At 51.3% G+C, this 12,654-nt stretch overlaps 1 protein-coding gene across 9 annotated transcripts in view; it reads right to left on the bottom strand.

Moving 5' to 3' along the window:
• Positions 1-12,654, bottom strand: part of GPSM1 (G protein signaling modulator 1) — a 92,635-nt gene that overhangs the window by 33,963 nt on the left and 46,018 nt on the right. For all 9 annotated transcript variants that reach the window (XM_009665713.2, XM_068914468.1, XM_068914464.1 and 6 more), the window contains 2 exons: positions 11,919-12,027; positions 8,773-8,899 (listed from right to left, as the gene is read on the bottom strand). In XM_009665713.2, coding sequence (XP_009664008.2) covers positions 8,773-8,899; positions 11,919-12,027 — 236 coding nt within the window. The remainder of the gene's footprint in view (positions 1-8,772; positions 8,900-11,918; positions 12,028-12,654) is intronic.

The raw sequence follows: 12,654 nt of genomic DNA, 5'->3' as shown, positions 1-12,654 counted from the left end.
AGGAAATCTCTGTCAAGCTAGTGCTTCATTATTATAGCAAGCTCTTCAAAGAGGAAAGGGGAAAAAGAGCACAGCACAGCAGCAAGAAGAGAGGAGGAAAAAAAAAAAGCCTCCAGTAGGACAAGCATCTCATTTAGGGCTTTAATTAGTCTTCAAACAGATAATGGGCTCTGGCACCATAAATCCACTTGACCTCTATTATTGCCAGCACTCACATGATAAATGCTGGCATTTGTTTTCCCAGTTGATGTTACTGGGATAGAACAGTACTTTTCTCTAGATAGAGAAAGCAAATAATATCGGTTATTTACGATGACTGAGTCATAAAAAGCTGGCACCAAGCTGCTGTGTGTCAATCTACAGCAAGGACTTTCTGCTTATGCACCCGTACTTTAGACAGGAGAGGATTAGGGGAATCCTGGCTTCTCCGGCCCCTTCTCTGTCTGAAGATACAGCTCCAGATTCTCGCTCCAGACAAAAGCCAAGAGTGGGTATGGCTTAGAGTTGAAAGGATAGGACACATGAAAAGGATGCAGCCTAGCCATAGCTAAGGGCCAGGGAAAGCTGTGGGGAGGCTGTTGCCAGTGTGTTGTCACATCAGACTTCCTCAGAAATGCTTTGGTCCCACGCAAGGCCATGCAGTCTCAGCCCCCTATTATCAGAGCTAGGAGCCAAAGGACAGGAACGAAACCTCTTCTGCTGGGAAGATCAGGCTCCAGCGTGTTTGCTCTGACTAGCTCTGAAGTGCTGTATTCATTGGCACACAGAACAGCACACAGCTGAGCAAATATCAGCTTTCCAGACAGATCCTGAACACTACAAAAACCTTCTCCAGAATAACAATTTTGCAGAGTTTTTTTTTCCGTGGCAAAACCATTCCAAAACGACAAAAAAAAAGTCTATATAACATGCAGTAAAAAAGAAAGTCACTTTTGAATCAAGATGCTTTGTCTGCCTGATTTGGCAGGAGACGCTTCGCGTATGTATCACCCGAGTTTTGCATCCTCCAGAATCCAGTCTGACAGCTGAACAACTGGCTGAAAACACAGCAGTACTGCACAGCTACATGGCACCCAGGAGCCTCTAGACATTTGGCAGACTGCACTGGGCAGGCAGCTAGCACAGGAGGCTTCTCAAGCAGGGAGAGGGAGTAAGGAGACACTCTGGTTGACACGCCAGGAGGGCCTTCACATCCCTGCAGAACAGGTGGGACCGGGAGCAAAAGCCCTCCTCGGAGGCAGAGGTGGCACAAGGCTGCTACTTCCCCCAGCAGGGGCAAAACTGATGCAGCTCAGGAAAGCTGCAGTCTTTGGGTACAAGGTGATCTTCTACCTCGTAGCCTCACAAAGTGTTACTGATTTCCGTGGTTTTGGGCATGACTGATTCCAGTTTTCTCATCTGCAGTGAGTATTAACTTCCCTCTAGCTGAGTAAGGCTTATATGGAAATAAATCCTTGGCAAATACAGGTCAAAGAATGAAGTATCTTGGCTTGTATTTGCAGGACCTAGAAAGTACAGTCCACCCAAGCCATGCACCCAACCATGTGCCACCTAAAAAGACAGCCAAATACAAGCCTTTGAGCCTGTGGGGAGCTTGGAGCTGTGTTAGAGGACTTCTCTAACCATAACCTCCCCCAGGCAATGCTCTGCTTAACAGGTTAACAGTTGTAGGGACAGGAGGATTTTCTGGGAGATAAACTGAACTGGGTGGAGCAGGCTCAAAGGTGGTGTGTAACCTCAGGGATAATTCAAGAACAGCAGTGAAAGGCTTGGCAGGAACACCTGGTTTTCTTCTTAAAAAGCAAGACCTCCTCTGCTAGGAGACAGCAGAGCCTTGTCACCTCCAGTCTTCCATTATCAGCTTGTGTGGAACAAGCAGAGATCAGAAAGAAGCAGAGTTTGAGCTAGAAAGCGACACACAGTAATTAATGCAGGCAACATCCCCAACAGCTAAACAAGCCCAATTAAGGCAGCTGTGTCCTACAGACCGATTCAGGGAGGGCAGGAGAAACAGTGACACACTCACACTTGTCAGAGCCTTGCAGCGGATCAAACACCCACAGTAAAAGCCTCTGAAGAGAGGGACAACGTACTTGACCCTCCTTTTGGAGACTGCTGTGAATCAGAGGCAGCCACCGGCAGTAGCCAGGCGCTTGCCAGCTCCTTAGAGGTGGCTGCCCACACTGGACTATGACCCCATGCCTTCTGATTGTCCCAGGAGCTGCCAGAAATCCTGTCCATACAAAATCCTTTAAATGATAAAAAGTAATTCCATCCGGGTGAGAGAGAGAACTCTTCTTCTTGGTCCCTTTCTTGCTCTGTGCTGCAGTAAATCAGTGAGCAGAGGCTCCTTGTTCCTAATGGTACCACTGTACCGTTAAACAGAAGAGCATCATAACCATAGGCATTTCCTATACCTTGGCTACCAAACTGCCCAGGAAGCAGACAGCACCCGCCAGAGCCGGGACACTGCAGGAGCCTGGAACACGGGCCAAAGCACTCCAGGCTTCCCTGCGCAGAGCAGGAGTTTGTGGAAGGAACTGACCCTTTCCAAAAAGTTTGCTTTCCCCACAACAAGAGGTCCCTTGATTTAATGGACAGCTTTGCCAAAAGCCACGTTGTACCTTCTCTGCCACAGGACTCAACAGGCCTCTTCCTCACTCCTCCCTCCCAGCACTCGCTCATCTCCCCAAGCATCGCGGTAAACAAGCACCTGACTTTCGTTAGCACAATATCATCGCCTCTGGTCCTGGAGCATTCCCTCTCCCGTGACACAGAAAGATCTTGCTCTATTTTACACTTACATTAGGAAGGAGGCTCACTTATAGAGCAAGATGAGAGAAGAACCTTAAATATTTCTTAACGCTTCGGTAAGAATACTTTCAAACTTCACAAAGCCAAAGCTGGGGCAGTCTAAGCTGAGTGCTAAATAATTCAATTTAAATCCAAATGACTCAGAGGCTCACCCCAGCAATCAGTGCTGCTGGAGTCATTTAACAGCTGTAACAGCAGAGGTTAGTCAGATTTAGAAAGGTCTCATCACAAAGACAGCAAAGAGGCATCCTTTCCACATCCTAAATCTTCATCCTAAAAAAATCCCTGTGAAAGCAACGCTCCTGTCCTTCCAGCCCGGCTCCTTTAAGCGTCACAGCAAGGACCACCACAGCGCTCAGACCTCCTTGGACACTGCCTGCAGGTGCCTTACGGGGAGGCAGGTGAGGCGCCCTCGCGCCCAGGCGTGCTCCGAGCACAAATCATTGCCCATGAACTAAGGCTCCACTGAACGTCTCTTGGAGCACAGAAAGCCAACAGGCCACCCCGCATCTTGCCTTCTGCTTGGCCAAAAACCGCTCCGCTCAAGTCAACACCTCATCCATCAAAACCCTGCAAACGCAGGGCACAATTCACCAGCCCAGCCCCAGCCTTTTGTTTTCGGGATGAACAAAGGCTGGACTGCAGCCGATCAGCCGAGTCAAGTATGATTGAAGATGCTTAATACTAAACAATTTCAACTGCTACGAACCTTACTCTAACTGGTGAGAAGGGGGCAGGCTCCATGCTGAAGCCGTTAGCGTCATGCCCCCACGCCCGTCTGCGGAGCAGAAGGCAAAAGCTACCTCCTCGCTGCCTTCTGCAGCTCTCCAAACTCAGAACACCAGCAGTGTTTCTGTGCTTCCTCCCCAAACGCTCAAAAGCTTCTAAAAATCTTCAGGCCTTCTGAGGAGCTGTGCCGTCCCAGCGATAATCCCAGGACGCCCCTATCCCCAGACGTGGCCTTTTGCATCTCCCAGCTGAGCCTCCTCCGCGCTCAGACGCTGCCGTCAGAGCCCCAGCGAGCAGGGCGGTCCGCCGGCAGAAAGGAGCCGGGCTCGGATGGCCCCGTCTCCCGGCTGCCACCCAGGCGGCCGGCCGCAGGAGGGGCGAGCGGAGCACGGAGAAGGGGCGTCCCTCCCTGCTCAGCCTCTCCGCCGGCGGCGCAGGCTGCCGAGGGTGAGCAGCGCTGCCGCTTTCCTGCTTTGCCTCAATAGAGGGCTGGTCAATCCAGGATGTTTCAAGCAGCCATAAACGCTTCTTAGATACTTCAAAGATACTTAAAACACACACACAAACAAACAGACTAGAAAACGTAAAAACAGATTTTTGTCTATCCCTACTTGATCCAAGGGTTCAAAGATCTCTGTGAAGGAGACGAGCTCAAAACCGCATCGAGAAGGGAAAAAGACCCACGTTCAAAGCTGCGCGGAGCTGATTGCTCTCCGGGCAGGAGAGGGCTTTCATGCCCATGCAGGTGCGGCTGCCCACCTCTTCCCCACCGGAGAACACAACCTGGAGCAGGGCTGCCTCTTACCGGGGGCGAGCGGCGCCGGCACAGGGGCTCCTGAACAACAACACGCAAGGAAGCCGAGTAAGCCTTGCGCCTACCCCTTTTTCGGCAGAGGACACGCAGAGAGCGGGTGAAGCCGGGATCTCAGCTTGGTCCTTTCCGGCCCTGAGAGCTCGCTGTCGCACAGCGGGGCAGCAGCGTCCGCATGCTGCAAACAGCAAGGAAACCACGCCAGGAACCGGCTTACAGCATCCTGGTGCCAACGCCTCCTGGCACACCTGCAGCCCTGCCCCACCTGCACCTGGCTGCTGCTACAGAGCCCCTAACACCAGAGATGGCTGAGGCCCGTAGGCTGCTGAAAAGCAGTCCAGGGTCAGCTGCCACTTTGGAGAGGCACTGAAGGTGCCGCCGCGCCGGCTGGCCAGGGCTGCCCTCCGCCTCGCGCCCGGCACCTCCGCCCCTTTGGCGGGACAGCGGACAAGGAGGAATTGAGGAGAGGAACGCTGCAAGGCCGCGCTGCCCCACGCACGCAGGAGACCCGAGCTAACCCGTCCCGAGAGCACGGGCAGCCGGGGCCGCCGGGCGCCAAGCTAGCGCTCCCCTCCGCGATCCTCTGCCTCGCTGGGCAGAGGCTGAAGGCTCCCTCTAGAAAAGGCTCCGGCACGCTGCCCTTCTGCCTACCTGTACCGGGTCCTAACTCGGGGTGTGTGAAAGAGGGCAAGACCACGTGGCTGTTTTCAGGGTCACGCTTCTGGGTGTCTGGAGGAACAGATACCAGATACCGCCTGTTTATTTGTTTCATGTTTTAGCTACTTTCCCTCTTCCTTTAGTTTGTTGCTTTAAGCTCTCCCTGTTTGCATTTCTCGACAAGGTCGTTGCTTTCACAAGACTTTTGCGGCGCTGCCCCTCTTCCCCGGCTTCTGACATCCAGTTGCGCTCAGAATATTAATTAGCTCACAAAGAGCTCAGCAAGAGGAGCCAAAACAGCAGAGGAAACATCAGCCAGTCCTTCCTCCCCCACCTCCCCAGCAGAAGGCAATGCCCAAGACCTCAAAGCGAGAGGAACCAGGAAGGGTCCTCAGGGTATGATGCTCTGGCTCAGGGTTTTTCAGCTAAACAGATTTTCCCACAACCGGACTTTGGTATGAGACTACTTTCAAGCAGGTGGAATAATGTATTTAATAGCATGCCTGCCCTATCAGCCATTTTATAACCTTAATCAGGGAAAATAACTTGAAGGGAAAGAAAAACGTGAAAGCTCTCCTCTCCAAGAGATTTGTTGACATCAAGAGGCAGGACTAGTTCAGCAGTCAGCCTGAATCTCAACTGTCTCACCTGCTTCTTATCACAGAAACAGATGTTCTTCCTTGCTGTAAATTGCTGCTGTTAATAACAAATAATTATGCTTCTTCTAGTCATTAAATGAGTGCCCAGGAGGGTACCAAACTGCCTTGCAGCCATTAAACAAGTCTCCCTTCTCCTTAAGGGCTCAGAGAGCATTGGTAGCCTCTCATCTGCCAGTGAATTTCAGGACCACAGGGCTGAAATCAGACTAAAAGCTGGGGAGAAACCAGGGGCATCAGACTCTTCTCCTCAGGTCTCTGGGCAACAGGGATGCACGTGTCAAAGCCTGCACATGGCCAAGCACTGTGACACTCGCACTCGCTTCCTTGGGAGCTGCTGTACAGCCGTGGCCCTAAAACACAGGCACCTCCAGGCTGGAGCGCCACCACTTTCCAGTCTGCTTCCAGGTTCAAAAAGCAGCAAAATGCAGCTCTGCTAGTGCAGAAAGTTGCCACTACTATAAAAACAAAAGATCTGGCCAACTGTTTGGTACTCTCCTGCAAAACAAAGCACAGGGGCAAAGCCTCTGAGAAGCTGTGTCCAGGCTTTGACCTCAGGTGACAAAATCACAGCATATTTTCCCAGCAAAAAGGTGCTGCCAGAAGACATGAGTCAAGTTAACCCCCTGAGCAGTGGGTGAACCCCTTCAAAGCACCCCTCACTGCTTCCCACCCTGCTGCTGGGGTCATACCCTACACCCCCTCGTCGCCTGTCTTGCTGCAGGTCAGGAAAGTCTCCGTCACCAAGGGCAGCAGCTGGTTTTTACCTCCCAGCAGGCTCCTGGGACGTGGCAAGGAGCAGCGTGTCCTGCCGACCGGGAAAGCTCCGCTCTGCAAAGGGGACCTGCCCTGCCCAACAAGCCCGTCAACTGCCGTTTTCCCCTCAGAGAACATTTTGTCCTTGTGTTTACAACAGACCCAACCTTGGACACCTGAGAAATGGCACCACAGATGAATGAGGTCACTGTAACCTCCAAAAGCCTCCAATGAGCTGCCTCTAATTGCCCTCCCTCCCTCCAGCGGTCACATGCAGACTGGCACAGCTGGGGCTCTGCCAGAGGAGAGAAAAATCACAAGCTCCCGATGTTAACACGGCACAGGCACATCTGGATCACCGAAGGGCAGGGAACAGCCCACGGGCTGCGCGCTGGCTCTGCCTTCCCCTGCCTCATCCATCTTCGTTACGTCCAGTGACTGAACCCATCTCCCCAGGTGCCTTAAGCAAAGTCCTAATCTTCAAGTGCCAAGTACTCTCCAAGCCTCCTGCCACCAGACGTGGTCAGAGGAGCCGCGCCAGGGAGGCAGTTGGACACCCAGCTCAGTGCACGATGCCACATCAGTCCACAGCAGGTTGCATTCAAGCCCAGACTATGAAAACAGAGGCCCCTCGTGCTCCCTTTCTTATTTTTTTCCCGCTAAGAAAAGGCTGTGCACTCCTGGTTACGCCATACAGTTAGAGCTACAGAGCTCCTCTCCCAGAACCACGGGGCAGGTGAATCTGGGCCAGCTCCCCCCCGTTGCAGCTCTTCCACACAATACGCACGCACATCTGGTCAAGCATGTGTCTCTGCACACAGCAGCGTCATGCCCACCCTGTCCTCAGTGGTGTACTCCTCCCGTACGCCTCCATTCCCCAGCCTGAGGGGCTTGGCATCCACATCAGCTCTTTTCCACCACACTTTACTTTGTCCCAAGAACAGCAGAAACAGCAAGATTAATTCCCTGTTCCCCCATGCAGAAAGAAATCACTTGCCAAAGGGAAGCACCTAAAGAGGTGCCAGGAATCAACAGAAGGCCCTAGCTAATAAATTCACCAACAGTTATGAAGGTGGAGGTGACCTGGAAAAAGAGGCTGGTGTAGCTGTTATGTCCCGCACAGCCTTTGAGGAAGCTCTGCTCAGCTCCCAGGTCCTGATGGGGCACAGCAGGGTACGCTGGCTCCCTCGTTCAGGGCTCGACTTCCCCGGAAAAAGCTTTAGCACTGCCATAGCAGGCCATACCTTCAAGATCAAGACGCAGAGCAAACACTCTCAGCCAGCCTTTCTGCATCCCAGAGCACCGTGTCTCCACCAAAGCCTGATCTCTAAATCAGTGCTACCAACAGGAGAGAGAACACAGACACATTTTCTGAAACAGTGTGAACAAGGTCATATTTAATCAGCAAGCACCTCCCGGGATGCTACTTCATTTGTGTGAATTAACAAGTCTGTCCACAGCTACCAGGCAACCAGCTGGAAGCGCCTCATGCCAGGCACCCACAAGTGTCGGCAGCGGGCAGTTCCAGACGGTCCCCAAGTCGGGGACGCGTCAGCCCGGTGGGCAGAGCGCGTGCCGTGGCAGGGACTCAGCTGCGCGCTCCTGCACCCCGGGAGCGGCCAGGGCTGTGACTAATGCCATTTTGTCTGCTGTGACCAAGGCTTGTAACATCTTTGTTTCTAACTTGGGCATCACTGTGGGGGCTCCAGGGGTGAGACAGCACCCACCATGTTGATGCTCACAACCTGCCTTCAGCTCGTGCTGTAGGCGCTTTCCTTGGGTGGCTAACCAGAACTTAAGCAGCCAAAAAAATCCCTGCCATTCACCTTCTGAAAACTCTCTATCAGTCAAAACAGTTAAAAGGGGCCTGCAGAGCTTTAAAAAAACACAAAAGAAGGTTTTTGCTGCTTGGCACAAGAAATTTCATTCCCAATGCAGATTAGTTCTGTTAACCCACTCTGTGCCCTTTCCAGGGCTGCATCCTTCCCTTCCCTGCCCTTGCAGCTTATGGAAAGCACAGAGCAGGAGCAGAGAACCAGAGCCTGCTCACGTGCTGTTTGTCGGAGGGAGCGCTTCATGCCAGCCCTACACAATAACGAACGATCCTGCTGCAGAAGGACAGGGGAGGACTGGGCCACAGGGCTTCGCTGCAAGAACGTGCCACAAAAAAACTCTCATCCTCACACTCCCTTTGCAAGTGTTTTGCAGTCTGCCTTTGTGGTAAAGGTGCTCCTAACCTCATCTCACTCCGGCATTCACATTTCCTTCCCAGCCACCTGCAAACACCTCCCGCTCCCCATGCACCTTCCCACGTCTTTTATGAGAAGCCCTCCAGTGCCAACGACTCACCTTGTGCTTCGTAGCCGGAGTAACGACGGGCCACGCTGCCGTCCTCATCCCCGGGACCCAGGCCAAGGGCTGACGTGAGCTGGGCTATGTTCACCTGCGCTGTCAGCTCACCATTCCTGTCCCCGACCTACAGGGTAAAAACCAAAAGGCAGCTGTTTAAAAGGCAACGTGCTCTTCTAAGCAAACAGCTCCTAACAAAGAGATTGGCAGCCCCACATCAGGGCAAACACAGCCATCCACGTTTCTGTTTGGTCCATCCTGCAGTTGCATACTGGTTAGTGGAGAGCCTGATGCTCTCAGTCCTCTTCCTCAAGTATTTTCACGGCTGCTGAGCACCAGGCAGCCACCCCGTTATCAGCCGCACGGGCAGTGTTACGTTCACAGCTTGGATACTCCAAAACCCCCTTCTCTCCTGGCTCAGATCCACAGAGCTTTGAGTTGTTCCTAGTGATCTACCCACACAAGACTCCAAAAACAGGACATGTTCATGCAATGCCGCACCAGCTCACGTCCTTCTGAGTCAACCCTGCAGGTTTCACCTGCTAGGAAGGCAGGAGGAAGGAAGAAAAAGAACTGTGGACTTCCAGAGATGCTAATTTGAGAATTTCCATTCCACTTGTGGCTGACTGGATACTGAAGTTTCGAGACACAATCCAAGTTCCTATTCTTCTCTTTTGAATTGTTTCCAAACTCCTGTCTCCCACCATGTTAGACCTTCAGGAAGAGATCTTTCCAGTGGCGCCTGCTACCTAAAATGGGGAGTCATATGACATGCTGCTGGGAGCTCCTCAAAGGTTTATCAAATATGAAAATTGCTGTGCCACATATCACCAGCGAGCAGAGAGGTCACTCAGAAGCAGCCTCTCATCTTCAGAGAAATAGCAGCCTCTGTGACGGAAAGAGACCTTGGCTGTTCCCTTGGAGCAGCCTGACTCCTTATTAAATGCCTTGCAACAGCTCTTTTGTGGCCCTTTGAGATAGACTCTGCAGTATGAGCCATCCTAGAACAAAGTCATAAATCCTCATGTTATTTATGACAAAGCCCCAAGCACCACTAAAGGGAGCCAGATCAAACGGCTTATCAGCCATAAATCCCCTGCCAATTACAAGAGATTTGCTGTTGACACCATCTCCAGAGAAATTACCATGTCCTGGTTAGGTCTTACAGTCCTTGATGTGCTCTGTCAAATACTTCCCTGATTTCCACTCATTCCAGATTATCTCTAAGGCCCCATTAACACCAGAAGACGACTGGCAGGAGAATGATGAGGGCACCTACCACGCACACTGTAGTGGAGCCCTAGGTTTTCTGCCTTCTGCCTTTTCTGCTTGGATAGCTCTGTCTCCCAAAAGCACCCTGCCACGTGCAGAGATGAGACAGACACTCCTGAGCAGTGTCTGAGAGCTGGGACAGACTCCAAGATTTTTTTTTTATTATTTTTTTTTTTTAAGGTACACATCCTTTAATCCAGATGTTTCAGAAGAAATTCTGCAGTAAACTCTGATCACATCTGCAGCAGCTTCCAGCACAGTCACTCCTGGCAGTTCTCATTTTAGATTCAAATGTCACCATCAGATTTATGTTGGTGGGGGAGGGCAATAGCAGATGAGTTGTAAAGATTAGCGTGCAAAGGTTTAGCTTCGTTAAGTTTTCCTGGGCAAAATGCTGGTACATGTTTTCTACCAGCTACAAGGACTAAACCACAACAGCACGAATGGATAACTTTGTTCCCAAGCTAAAATAAAACATCAGCTTTGTAACAGGCTCGCTAGATGCTAACACAGGCCCTCCCCACAAACGGACACAGCCTCTGCACTGCTCCAAAATTAACAACGTGGGGGAGTTTTTTAGCCCCTTGCCATGAGTAACCTACTCCTGACGTGCCCTGTAATCACAGCCATCGCCCCAGGATGAGAACAGCACTGTGAACTCTTCCAAGGCTTCCCCCTCCACCCCTCAAAGTCACCAGGACCAGCGCTGCTCCCATCCTGCCATCACCTCTCATCTGCCCTGCACGCAGCCCAGCCGCCATCTGGCTCTGAGCAATCGGCCCCCCGCTACAACGCTCCTGGAAGACTAAAGCTGAAGAAGTCAATTTGTCCTAAAACGTACAGGGCCAAGGAATAGTATTTCTTCTGCATGTCTGATAAGTATAATTAAGTACATAATTAGGCTGGCATGTCAGTCCTACTCCAGGATTTAGCCAGGCTAATAGGCAGGCAGAAGAGCACACAAAGCACTTACACACGATGATTTCAATTAGTTCTTCAAAAGGGCAATTTCTTCATCTGGGGACCACTAAAGAGGCCACGGCCGATTTCCTCATAACACACAGGAAAAAGTGAGCAATACTATTCCTGCTTTCTATATTTTTGAGCCACCTCATTTTTTTTTTTAATTAAAAAAAAAAAAAAAAGGAAAGCTGCAACTAACTTGGAAAGCAAATCTGAAAGTCTGTTTAGCTGCACTAATGGATCCCCAAATGGTGCTGGCACAGGGATAGCTTGAGGCTGTGCTCATCGTCGTCAGCAATCGATTGTATTAAGATAATGCTAGAATTCACCACGTCCCAGCAAAAAACCCTGCTCCACTGAAAGGAAACAACTTGCCACATGTATACTCCGTATCAAAATATAGCGAGTTTACTCAAGTCATCAGCCACCGGGCAGAAGCTGACATTGCTTTTTCCAGGTACTTCACTCACTAGGAAATCAGGCCAGACCAGACTTAGGATCAACAAGATCGATCTTCAGCCGGGATCTCATGGCCTTGTTCTTAGGGCGGGGGGGGGCTTACTGAAGGACTGGACACGAGCAGGTATCAGAGCTCCTTCACACCAGCTGGGTGCACAAGCACTTGGACAGCAGACTGGAAGACTGGCCCCAGGTCTTTTCTCACCCACAGAGTTAACAAAATGCATAGCAAACACTGTAGCCACAGTTAGGTGGAAGCCTGGGATCCTCCCATGAAAGGGTGTTTTCCAGCCAAGCTCTGCAGTTCCTAAACATAGCATTGAAACAGCACATGGACAGAGGCTTTCAAGAGCATTAAAAGCTAAAGAAGAACTACATCAACGTATCTTATTGGCATAAGAAAAAAAGGTCTGATGGACCAATTCCCTCTGATTTGAGCCAGCTTCTCTTACCTCTTGGGAGATTTCAAGATGTTTCCTGGCAAAGCGCAGGGCTTGTTCATGGCTCCCCAGGGAGACATAGGCATTTCCGAGACTCCAGCAGGCTCTTCCTTCTCCCACCCTGCAAAACAGGAAATTGTCAACCACAGAAATGCTGGGCAAGACACAGCACAGCACCCCTTTCAGGGCCTCCTTCTTGACAGCAGTGAGAGCCAGCCCTCCTAGCTAAGCTTTCACCTACAGAAAGGTTCTGTAAAGGGAAATGAAATGCACTTTACATCTCAAGCTCTTATTCTGCTGAGGCTAATAAGATCAGGGAATGAGCAATAGCCTCCGAAATGAGCCTGTGCCCATAGTGACGAGAAGCTAAGCAGTCTAGCAAGGGTCCAGATGGTTTGGCTTCATTTGTGAGCACCATCCTGAGAGCAGAAGCCAGAACTTCCCTCCAGCTTCCACCTTGCACAGCAAAGACTTCTCTCAAAGACACACAATGCGCCTTTTCACCTTCAGCCTGCATCTGCCAGGGAAGCCTTCGCCCCATGCTAGGGACGAAAGGCAGAAAACAAGCACGAGGATGTCACTGGTCAGCCAAACTGATTCAACACGATCATCTCTCAAACAGGGCCAGACGTTCAGCACCCTCCCCCTGAGGTCCACAGGGGGAAAACAGCTGCTCCCATCACAGACGCACCCTCACGGGTGTGCGTGTAACACCCAGCCCTGCTGTTCAATAACAGTCCACAGCTAA

The sequence above is a fragment of the Struthio camelus genome, chromosome 20 (genome assembly GCF_040807025.1).
Source record: "Struthio camelus isolate bStrCam1 chromosome 20, bStrCam1.hap1, whole genome shotgun sequence".
Lineage (NCBI taxonomy): Eukaryota > Metazoa > Chordata > Aves > Struthioniformes > Struthionidae > Struthio > Struthio camelus.
Note: the sequence above shows the minus strand (reverse complement) of the source record. Positions and strands in the feature narration are given on the sequence as shown.